The sequence below is a fragment of the Cottoperca gobio genome, chromosome 14 (genome assembly GCF_900634415.1).
Source record: "Cottoperca gobio chromosome 14, fCotGob3.1, whole genome shotgun sequence".
Classification (NCBI taxonomy): domain Eukaryota; kingdom Metazoa; phylum Chordata; class Actinopteri; order Perciformes; family Bovichtidae; genus Cottoperca; species Cottoperca gobio.
In genome coordinates this window covers 10,394,417-10,407,148 of record NC_041368.1, presented here as the reverse complement: position 1 = coordinate 10,407,148, position 12,732 = coordinate 10,394,417, and the positions used below count along the sequence as shown (strand labels likewise).

At 35.5% G+C, this 12,732-nt stretch overlaps 1 protein-coding gene across 1 annotated transcript; it reads right to left on the bottom strand.

The window, feature by feature from the left end:
- Positions 1 to 2,159: 2,159 nt before the first annotated feature.
- epd (ependymin) lies at positions 2,160 to 3,795 on the bottom strand. The gene is made up of 6 exons (XM_029448891.1): positions 3,635 to 3,795; positions 3,421 to 3,452; positions 3,177 to 3,314; positions 2,898 to 3,084; positions 2,733 to 2,814; positions 2,160 to 2,607 (listed from the first exon to the last, which is right to left on the bottom strand). The coding sequence occupies exons 1-6, from the start codon at positions 3,708 to 3,710 to the stop codon at positions 2,481 to 2,483; spliced, it is 642 nt and encodes a 213-aa protein (XP_029304751.1). The 5' UTR covers positions 3,711 to 3,795; the 3' UTR covers positions 2,160 to 2,480.
- Between the last annotated feature and the right edge of the window lie 8,937 nt (positions 3,796 to 12,732).

Genomic DNA, 12,732 nt, shown 5'->3' with positions numbered 1-12,732 from the left:
TATTAGATAGAGACCTATAACTTCAATTGAAGTGACCACTTTGGAAGATGAATGGTGACTTATTATGTTTATACATTGATTACATAAAATCAGCTAAACATATAAGCTATGCAATTATTGCTATTATACATTAATTTCCTAAATACTAGGAACTCCTTTCTTCTGTTTTGAGTTGGTAAACCATGAGTGGTTTGACAAGCAATGGCAAAATATAAGCAGACATATGAACATGGGTAGTAGAATAAACAAAATAAATATAACAATACAGTATAACATGAGTAAAATGCAGAAACCAGGAGGAATAAATGTTCTCCAAACATTTCCACGCCATCACCCCTTTATGCCTGAAATGAATCATTAATAGATGAAAGTCATTAGTTGTAAAGAGCAAGCCGCCCTTTTGTTTTATCCATTGTGTGTGCTCATATGAAGTACTGTAATAGGTGGATACACTATTGCGATGCAAACAAAAGTAGTCTGTACTTGAAACATTATTGTTGGTAACTAACATCAATAAATGATAATATATACTAATTTACATCTTGAAGATTTGGGTCTGTTTGATAATGTGGGTAAATGGTTTTTATATAGCGCTTTTCTAGTCTTTGAGACCACTCAAAGCGCTTTTACAACACATGTCAGTATTCACTCATTCACACACACATTCATACAGAGGCGGGTGACGACCACTCTACCTCCCGAGCCGCAGCCGCTCAGGGTAAAGTTTGAACATGATGGACAAATGGACTGCACTTACCCGACACCCCTCCAAAAAAAAAAAAAGCTGCACAAAGAGTGAAATCATTTAGAAAATCATCTGATGCAAACAAATCAACAAAAGCTCATATTGTTTTTTTAGCACCTAATACGTGGTCTTTAACTCAAATGTATTGTTTTCGGTTTTAGCACAAATGACTGAGAACAAGTTTAAAGTCTGACTTATCATTTTGTCTGTTCAAACATTTATATAGAAAGCTGCCAGGAGTTGCCCATATAAATATTAACTAACGACACCAAAATATATTTCTTACAATGGTTACATATAGAAACAAAGCAGACCAGTGCAAGAAATTAATCTTTTAAGTATTTTATCTCCATCTTTTTTTTTCTCCATTTTTGCTTAGCTGCATCTGAATGGGATATTCTTTCCTCCACCACATATGTAAATGTGAAGGAAAAACATCCAGTACTGCAGATAGTATTCATTGGGACTGTTGTATCAGAATGTACATGGTACAAGAGTTTAGTACATTATTAATAGCACTAATAATATTGGTAATGGTATACCTTTAAAGAACAGTTTTAAAAATAACCATTTTAAATATATATTCTTCAACCAGTAGAATATGCTGGAAGACAATGGACACGATCATTTAATTATTGTATTTATTTATTTATGGTTACAGTTTTAAGTAGCATGCTATCATGACTGCTTTGACCATAAAACTTAATTGATAACTAGACTAGAAAACACTTAAAGCTGTTATTTTATCTCTTTACTATTAGCCATTTAATGGTGATATTATTTATAAAAAAATGTAATGCTGCTACTCTGCCACTTTAAACTCATTTACTATTTTTATTCTATTTCATACTATTTTTAATGCTATTTCTATGCCACTTTAAATTATTTATTTCACACTCATTTACATCAACAATGTGATTATTGTACTGTAAATGCTCTTATTCTGTCTAATTTTGTACTATGTTGTGTTTTTGCTGTGAAGCACTTTGGACTACAATTCTTGTATGAAAGGTGCTATACAAATAAAACTTATTTATACAACTATTAAAGTTCATTCAGCTGATATTGTGTGTACGAGTTGCATATTCCAAAAATTGTGTTTAATCAAATTACCAAAACCTAATTGCTACTGTAACTCTGGAAAGAACGTAATTAATCTGCCATTTGTAATACACTTTCCTTGATGGATATGTTTTAGGTGATAGGGTACAGAATGCACAGAGAGGTGAAGGAACAGGAAGTCGATTGTTGCCCTAACGTATGTGTACAGCCTGTAAATTCCAGACATACTGCTCTTTAATAGTTTGCTGTTTCTTGATGCAAAACCTGCTTGTTCAAAAGTTGCACAAAGTCAGGTCAAAAACACCTAATAGGTAAATAATCATGAATGAAAAAAAACAGTCTCTTCACACCGTTGACAGCTTTGACATTTTATTTTTCCATTAATCATATCTTACAGGTTTTGTAAGCAGTACCAACTTGAAAAGCCACCAAACTGTTAGTAATTATAACTAATTCTATAATCCATGACATATCTCTTTCTTTTACATCAAAGTGTATGTATACATGATGATCCATTCAAAGCCATACAGGGGAGTGGAAGATGTGATGGAAACAGACGTGATGTAGTGCAGTGTCACAAGAAAAATTCGAGTCACACATGAAAAGCAGAGAAAAGTCTAAAGTTCTGGCCACACTTGGATAGGGGTTTGGTTTTCTGCTGGCGAGGTTTCATCTACATGAACTCATTGAGGAAGCTATTGACTGTCCCTTCAGGTGTCTCCTCCAGAGGCTGGGCCAGACAAAAGGAGGGCACCACGAGCAGGTCAGGATCCTTGATCTCGAGTTCAACCTCCGTGAGACTGTAAGAAAGTAATGCAAAAAAGGAAGATTTTTCAAGGACAGTCGCTATATAGCCTGTGCTACTAACACATACTGAAAAGTTTTAATTTCCCCCAAGCATTAAAAAAAAAAACATTTCACCAACCTGACAAAGAATGAAGAAGACTCATGGAAGTAGAACGTCCACACAGGCAGACATCCCATGGTTACAGACATGGAGTAATGGCCTACAAAAGAAATCGTAAGGAACTCTGTCATGTAGAAAGACACATATTATTGTACATATATTATTTGTAAGCATCTCTCTCACCTTTCAGGTCTGCCATTGATCCTGTCCATACATTGACTTTTAATCCCTCCCCTTCGATGGATGGACTGCCACCGTTTGCTGTAGACATAAATGTTGCATCATCCGGGATATCGAGAGGGTGCTGGCTGCATTGCAATGTTTTTTTCTCACAGCTCTGGTTTTTGCTGTCAATCTCGTAGAAGATTCCCTGCAGGATGTAGATACAGATTCAAATGTCAAAAGGCGACAAACATAAAGTTAACTTCTTCTTTTTTTTTTTTTAAGAAAGAAATGAGTTACCTCATCGAAAAACATCAGCAGATCCAAACCCATTGATGTGTTCACGGGGTGGCTCTCGTTTGATCTGAACCGTAGTTTCTTGCCCATTGAATCGTAAGTGAATGCCCCGTATGCTTTCAGCTCACCCTTAAGCGCTAGCTGGTGTCATTAAAAAAAGAGAAAGTTTAATTGCATATTTTAAAATGCTATGATATAAAGTACCAGAAGAACTATTGGTCTTGGAATAGTCATTTTAAAAACTCACCACGGACATGAATCCTGTCATATTGGGTGCATCTGAAAGACAACAATGACAATAAAATATTAGACACATTTTAAACTAATTCAAACATAGACTGTTGTTTACTGTTGACGCAAATAGGAAATGTGGTGATCTCGAAAGCTACCTAACACACAAACAACTCTAAATCGAATAAGATAATAATAATAATTAAAATGAAGGAACTACAAATTCTTACGGCAAGGCTGATGGTGATCTGCATGGGTGGTGGCAGCCAAGCACATGAAGACGAAGAGCGTAATAGCTGCATACATTTTTCCGGTCCAGAGAGGGAGTCACAAAATCAAATTCGAGATGGCAAATCACAACCCTAAACGCATCTACCTTTCAGTAAAGTTTAGCAGCTTATATAGGGATAGAATCCGGTGCAGTCCTTAAGTATTGCATAAAAGGACCCGGACTTCAAACATCAAGCTGTCCAAACAAATTAAACGCAGCAGGTGGTGACCCAATAAAAGATATTTCTTAAGCTATTTTTTTCCTTTTTGATTGTGCAGCTGTCCTCATATGTTTTGTGCATCGCTTATATCTGAGCCTTTCGGAGGTTATATATAACTAGGACTGTCGAATTAGCACGTTAATTTCGATTAATTAATCACAGAAAAAATAACGGGACAAAACAATCAACGTAGATTAATCACGCTCTTAGATGCCCCTTGACTCTTTACGTCACGACGCGGCCACAGCAGCCTCGTCAACATCATGAAGCGGATGAGAAAACGTTACTTGGCCCAGTGAATGGAAAGTTTACATTAATAAAGTCCCGGATGTAACTGTTGATGCTCCGTTCTGTGAGATTCCTGCAGCAAAGAATGTTTGAACCACCGAGAACTTCAAGCTGAAATATATATATATTATATATATATATATATATATATATATATATATATATATAGATTATATAGAGATAATATTATATATAATAGATATATAGATATATATATATATAAGATATGATATAATATAGGAGAGTAGAGAAAATAATTATAGGAGATATAGAAGAAATATAAGAGAGGAAGGAGAGCGAGAGAATCAGATTATAGATAGAGAGATAGGAGATATATAGTAAGAGATATATAATATATCTATATATATGATATAGTAATAGATAGATATATAGATATAAGAGAGATTCTCTCTCTACTAGAGAGATAGATAGAGAGATTATAATATATCTTCTATATATCTATCTATATCTCTCTCTATATCTCTCCATTCTATATAAATTCATCTCCTCTATATCTCTATCCTCTTCCTCTATCTCTCTCTCTCTCTATCTTATCTCTCTCTATCTCCTCTATATCTATCCTATATCTATTATTCTCTCTATATATCTCTCTCTCTCTCTATCTCTCTCTCTCTCTATCTCTCTCTATCTCTATCTCTCTTGTCTTCTATATATCATCTATATACTCTAAATATAAAGCACTGAGCAGCTCGGAGCTAGCTAGCACCGCCGCTGATGCTAAAGTGATGCTCTCAGACGCAGCATGAGTCGGTCTACCTGAGACACGTTAACAACTCCATCACCAAACGTATTGCAATGGACTGCATGTGGCAGAGGACAGGGGGCTAACGGAGGCTTTACAGATGATTCAAATGACACAACTTTTAAACTTATTGTTTGTTGTGCAATGAAAGATGTTATGCCAGATTTGAAATTGTACTTTATGTCAAACTGTTGGTCTGTGTTGTCTAAGATAATTGTGGCAAACAAGATGTTGGAGAAAGAGTATTGAAATAAAAGACATATTGACCTTTAAGTTTATAATGCTACTCATTGATTCACTCATCTTCCAAAATCCATTTGAATATTTTGAAATGCTTCTCACAGCAAATATTGATATATGCCATTAATTAATCACAAAGCTTGTAATTAATTAGATTAAAAAAAGTAATCGCTTGACAGCCTGAATATAAAAACAAATCTTTATTTAACTGTATGGTTAGTGATAACTTCCCATTTACAATGTGGATATGGTTTAGAGGTATGTAGTTTTTAAAAAGCCTAGATCCACATGGATGCAGTCGGTGTCTGTCAGAAACTGAAACCTTCCTTTGAAACATGACTTTCTGTTCCATAACGGACCCACTGAGGTTCAACTACTTCCTTCTTACTTAGTTGTAGCTGGTATGAATGCAGGATGGTTGCAGGTCCCTAATAACCTCTAAAGGTCCCCTCCAGACATGTTTAAAGACATCTAAAATACTGTGCTTTGAATAATATTTTTGTCACAAAGGTTTTCTTTTGTACAATTACCCTTTTTTTTTTACTCATTCTCTCCCATTGACAAATCAGAAATCTATGAAAATCAAATATTTTAAAAGTCAAACTATTAGATGCAAGATGTCTCCTACTTCAGGGAAAAGTCCATTCTCAGGAGTCTTCAAGTTTCCACATCACATTTGTATAAATTGCATATTGGACGATGATTGGCTTCCAAAGTAGTCGTGATGTCACAAAATGATCTTGTATGTGCAAGTCTTCAAGTTGAGCACAAAGAAAACTTTCTGCCTTCAGCAGGTGAATGTGAAAATAATCTTCTACAGTAATGTCCAAGTGAAGAAACTAAAAGCAAAACTCTTTTCTAAGTTTAAGGGGATTTTAAATTTAGTTTAAATTTAAATGTATGTGTCATCTCACAACGAACATTTTATATCATCACATCATTTTCTTTTTTTGGTCAGAAGTCAATTATATTCAAGAGTGCAATCAAATCCCATCAAACTTGATTTGATGTGTTTATTCAATAAATTGGTTTTATAAAGAAATAAAAGTTGGCATCTATCGGTGTCATCTGTCAACTGAGACGTTCCTTTTATGAACTGAAATGTTATAGTTATTACTTAACTCTGTGTGTACAAAGTGGATATTTAAGTAGAATCCAGACCATTTAAAGAGTTATTTAATCATCTGTATGGCTAATTAGAACAAAGACTTTTACCATCTCCCAACTGAATCAATAAATATTTGTTTGCTCCGCAAAGAACTTAACAGAGAGCCTGCTCTTGGATAAATAAACAAGGGAACACCATACATCCCTGTATCATCTCCAAAATAAACATGTTATAGACACCAAAGGCCAAAGCATTGTTTCATGTGGACTAAATATTACCAGCAACAGTGAGAAATGGCTTCCAAAGATTAAAAATATATATGTTGGATTCTTGAAAACAAGTGATGTTGTGACCCTTGGTATTCCAAGATACAATAAAGAAAACAGTCAGGTGTAGGCATAATGTCTCACAATGTAATAAGGGACAAACACATTAAAAATATGAAGCTGTACAGAAGAGGCTGAAGAGTCATGGCCAGCAGTGAATTAGCCCGGCCTCCTAAATCACCCTTTCTTGAAAGAGATCCAAACTAAATAGAAAGCCTGTTTATATCAGGTCAACTGCACAAGCCGGATCAAAAGTGTTTTGTTGTCATAACTACACTTTGTGCAGCTGTCTTTCGGTCTTCGTCACATCAAAATGTCCCCGTCGTGTCCGTGTTCATCTCATGTGTGCTGCAACTCTGTTGGCCTGAAATGACCTCAGATGTTTTCACAGTCTATAACTTATTCTATCTGACCAAAAGATAGTATATGTATTACATCTGTAGTTTGTATTCTTTGATCCATTTTATGTTACTGCGCAGGTTTTTCTTTTCTTTTTCTAAAAGGCTGCATTTATGTACATGTTGTAACTTCTAAAAAATAAAACAAATAAGCAAAAAACAAGTTTCCAGTGAAACTAATTTGTGTCTGCATGTGAACATATGATTTATCTGAGTATATAAAATGTACAACATCTACAACTCCTTATGTTACTGTACTTTAGTGGCACTGGTTTCTTTCAAAAAAGTTGAATGAACAAAAATATAAGTACTAGTCCCTAGCTTGAATTTAACTTACGGTATAGTTAGACATTTTAAGGCCCTGTCACACATGTGCGTATGACAGAAATGTATGCCGGCGCATACGCAAATTTGTCTGAGTCCAAATACGTCCAACTTTTCATCGGATCGGATCGGAAAAGTGAACGTATACAGATACGCATGTCTAAACTATTGATAGCGCGTCACTTACTTATACAAAATGTATCAGACGAATGCCCAACAAATGCATAAGATATACAAAAATATGGCATATACAAAATATCGGCAACACGCTGGTGTACGTTGATATAAGGTAAGGTATAAGTAGTATTCGTTAAGAGCTCACTGTGTTACGCTGGGGTGCGTTGTTGAACGCTGATGTTTTGAGCATGTTCAAAATTACCGGACGTACCCGACATGTGCTTCATAAGATATGCAGACGTTACGTTACGTTAGACATACGTGAATACCTACGTGAATACCTACGTGGACTACATTAGAGGAACGTTAGATATAGGCTACGTCGGCTGACGGTGAATCCTACAGCCAATGTATTGATAACGAGTAGGATAACCTATTCCTACCCTATCTTAAGATGATGCCTGACGACGGAGTAACTTATTAAACGTGTTTCTACAGTACAGCTAGCGTTCAGCATGTTAGCCGTTCTCCAGCATCAGCATGACGTGAACCAGATGGCACTTTTCCAGCTCCGTTGGCCAGAAGCTTTGATACGTTTTAAATAAGTAAGTGATACGCTATCAATGTTTGACATATGTATAATAATTCATTATGTATTTGTTATGTATACGTCAGCTACAACACCGCTGTGGAAAAGTTGGACGTATTTGGACTCTGACACATTTTTAGCTAATACGGAACTGTGAGACAGGGCCGTATGTCTGGCGTGTTCGGCGTATCGTCTGCGTCCTTCAAACGATCACAACTTACCCTTAATTTATATAAACGTATTGCCGATATTTTGTATGCGCCAGCATACCTTTCTGTCATACGGATATGTGTGACAGGACCTTAAGATCTTCCATTTATAGAAGTGAGGAAGTTGCAGCTATGTGGCATGTGTTCTCACCGCTAACCTCCCTTTGTTTATATGCTTTTTATTGTGTTCTCCGTGCAATATCATTTGTATAATTTTTTTACATTCCCCTCTTTATTCAAAAAATAATTTCAAATTTCAAAAACTCAATCATTTCACCCAGTTAAAATCAAATTGTTCAATTTGGTGTGGTATTTTTAAATCACTTGATTTATACCAAGAGATAAACACAGCCAATAACTGTTGAAATATTTCCTAAATGTTTACTACACATGTCATGCATTATAAATCAGGATTGGGATTTTTAAAGGTTTTATTGTTTATTTTTTTAAAGATATATTTTTAATAGCCCTTTTATTACAGCTTTACTTATCATAACAGGAAATGCCTTTGACATGCAACATGTGATTAAAAGATACATAATTCAGCATAAACCAAATAAGGGAACCGAGTTTCAGTGCTGTTTTTTGAACAAGTCTCAAAATGGGAAAGATATGACGTAACAAAACTAAGGGATGTCTGAAACCGTATATGAATGAGACTGAGAGTGAAGTATGCCTGTTACAAGGGAAATTTAACATTACTGTATGAGGGGAATACGCAAGAGGGCGGGAGTTATGAAAATGAGGGAAGCCCTTCTTCTTTCCCCTTTTACTGAACATATTATGTCAGGTCAAGAAGAACTCAGCATTTTCTCTTTCTGAGGAAGCCAGCTCATTCATAAAGCCGTGACTCATCAATTATTATCTCATAGTTTCTATAAGTTCTGTAAAGTACTGTAAAGTAAAGTTGGAAACTACGTATAGAGGTGGCCTGCTGCAGTCTATTGAATATTTTTTGTACATTTAATGACTAATAATGGCAGTATCATATTATCAAATATAATTTGTTAATCAAGCTTTGTTTATTTCAGAGACCTGAATATACAACATCACAAAAAGACAATTCAGTCACACAAAACAGTCGTCACACAAGCAAGATTACAGATAGCAAGGCCTTATAAATGAAAATGTATATGCGGATGCATTCAGGATGTAATGATTCACAGTAATGAATTCAAATGACAATGAGGTAAACGGCGTCAGTTACAGTATAAGAATCCAATTTGAGTTTTTAGTTTTTAAGTGTTGCAGGACACTCCCCTATCAAATAAAGTCCCTTAATTGGTAGTGATTGGATTTCCATTGAGAGCAGGGATCATCAGAGCTTTTGTGAAATGCATACACGTTGTCTTTTTGAAGGTCATCAAAAGCACACTGTAATCTGGAGCAGGCCTGGTACAGTGTATACAGGATGGTATTCAGGTGGAACATAAGTAATGCTTATGTACAAAGTAATTAACAGTGGGACTAACATTGATCCTTGTGGGACACATTTATCAACAGTTTGACTTGATTTTAAGCTGTTGGCAACAACAGTCAGAACTTGAACAATTTGAACCTTCACATTAGTCAAAACTATTAAACAACTGCTTTGTATTCCCCTTTGAAATTTGTATTTATTCGATATTACTTTTCTTCTTTTTTCCACAGAACAGATTTTGCAAAACGCTGGTATGTTTGTCTACTGTATTAATGAAATAACTAAAGTGATTGACATGATTTAGATTTAAAGTCATAATAACATGCAGATATATGGCATGCAGTTGCTCTCTCTGATACTTTGGAGCAATACATTTTTATTCACTAATTATTACTTAAACTAGAGTAATGTATCCAATGATAACACTATAAAGCGACAGTTAATGTAGTTTAATTAAACAAATTGGATCATAAATGTCTTGGGGTTAGAGGTTAACTGCAACCAGACACAGAAAGAGTTATAGTATTACATGACAGGGTGAGCTTTGAACCCTGCTCAACACTTACGGTTAATCTTGACAACCTCTGGCCTCAGCGGTGCATAAGTACAGTACAAAGAACCGTCTACACGTTCCTGCTGCCCACTGATGTGTTTAAGTGAAACTGTCACCAACACCACAAAGAGGTAGGTGTAAACCACCAGCTGTTTAGTGCTTCTGGAAAGAGGAATTTTCAAGGATTTTATGCAGATTGTTTGATATTTTGAAACTGATAGCATCGGGCTTTTCTCAGATCTCATCTTTGCCCTGACAGTTTGTTCTAGTCTCACTGTAACTTTGCTTGTTGCCACAATGAGCTATGTATATTATGTCATACCAGTTAAATCCAGATAAATAATCCCCCCCTTTTCAGTCACCTGATCCTAAAGTAAGCTCCTACAACAAGCTTGAGTTTTAGATTGTTTTGGTGTGAAAATGTAGCTTCAAAAAGTAACTATGAGAAATTTTCTGTCATTAAATGTAACTGTTACCATTCAATAAGCTGAGCGTTTTAACTTTCACTGAACTAAAAGAAAGATACAAACAATTCTCCACTGACTGAAACAATCCAACACAAATGTTTTTAAATAGCAGTTTTTATTAACAGAAGTGTTATTCAATAAAATGTTGCATGGCAGAAGGACAGCATTTAACAGCTACTGTGGTAGAAATATATAATAAAGAATATATATTTAAAATGTTCAATATACTTTCATATGTTTACTATGAGATATTTAACACTGAGGATGTTTTAATAGATTTATTTAGGCTTTCGTTCTCTTTTCTCTGAGTGTGAACTGGCCCATCTGATTCCCATCAGGTGTGGCCAGTGACACTCTTCTATTAAGAACCATAGAAATACCTATATAGTGATACTGCTTACTATATTAGTAATTAATATATAGATTATACTCTACTATAATCCCATATTATATTATCTCGTATATATCCCATTCTATTTATCTATATAGCCGTTGCCTCGATTCATATACTATATCCTGTCTATGTCTCTCTCTCTCTCTCTCGCTATCTTCTCTTTGATCTCTCCTGTCCTCTCTCTCTATCTCTCTCTCTCTTTGTGCTCTTCTCGTCTGTGTCTCTCTCATGTCTCTCTCTCGCTCTCTCTCTCTCTGTCTCTTATCTCTCTACTCTCTCTCTCTTCTCTCCTCTGTATCTCTATCTGTCTATATCTCTCTCTCTCATCTGTCTCTCTATCTCTCCATATCCTATACTCTCAATCTCTCTTCGTCTAGTATCTACTATACATTCTATCTATTCTATACTATATACATATATATACTATATATATATCTATAATATATATATACATATACATATATATATACATATACATATATATATATATATATATATACATAGTATTTTGTTAAATGTTCAGTGTGCTGACAGGATCCCTTCCAGTTGTAATCATTTGAAATGTTTGGTAACTTCCCATGTTTTACGCATTAGATCTGTCTGGTTGGGAATTTACCTCCAAAGACTTATCAACCTCCAAATCATTTTGCTTATTTCTGGAAGACAGAACTGTTCCCCTAGCAGTAATGAAAACCACAAATATACCCTAGGCTACTTTCATTAACACTTTAAATGATACTGCCAGGAATACTGCAGAAAATGGTATGTAGAAGTTATGACTGTAATGACTCTGGACGAGTGGCAGACTCGAAATCAAAAGCACGACACAGAAGAAATCAACGTAACAGGAAAGTTCAGTTTTACTTAGTCCAAGGCCGGAAAGGATTAAAACCAGGAGACCAGGCAACAAATCCAACGAGGGGCAGGCAGGGGAATCTAAAGTCTAAGAATCAGGCAGAAAAACTCAAAAGCAATGCACACGAGACAATCTGGTAGAGGAACAAAGGCTCTGGGCATTAGTATATGAGAGTGGCTGATGAGGGAATGAGAATTGCTTCTTTCAGTTGGGATCCCCGTGAGTTATTACTGCAGTAGCGTTTATTCTTACTGGGGTCCACACAACACACAAGACATTCAAACATCACATCACTGAGCTTGTGTGGAGCGGTGATGGGTGGGGAAGCTCAGGTGATGATCGCAGGGCAGGAGGGAGTGGCATTAGTGATATGGCAGGAAAACAGAATCGATTCATAAAAGTCTACGAAGAGTTAGCAGGAGTTGTGACAATGACTAGGTCATTATTTCCCACATAATGATGACTCTGCATGGCAGCAGTGATGCGTCAGTAGATTCCAGTAACAACATCAACTTTAATTTGCAGACACAGAAACACATACACATGACACTAATATCCTCATCTTTATTTAAGGAGAACTTCAAAGCTGCTTCACATAAGGCAGCACACAAATAACAAATGACAATAAAAGCAAAACCTTTTGGTAAATAAAGATATTAGAAAACAAAAGTATCTTTTAAGATGACAGGCACTTTCTCTTCTGGTTTTAATCTCATATAACATACTGGAAAGATAAGAGGAAGGTAGCTAACACAAGTGGGATGTAAATTAAAAATATGCCTGCA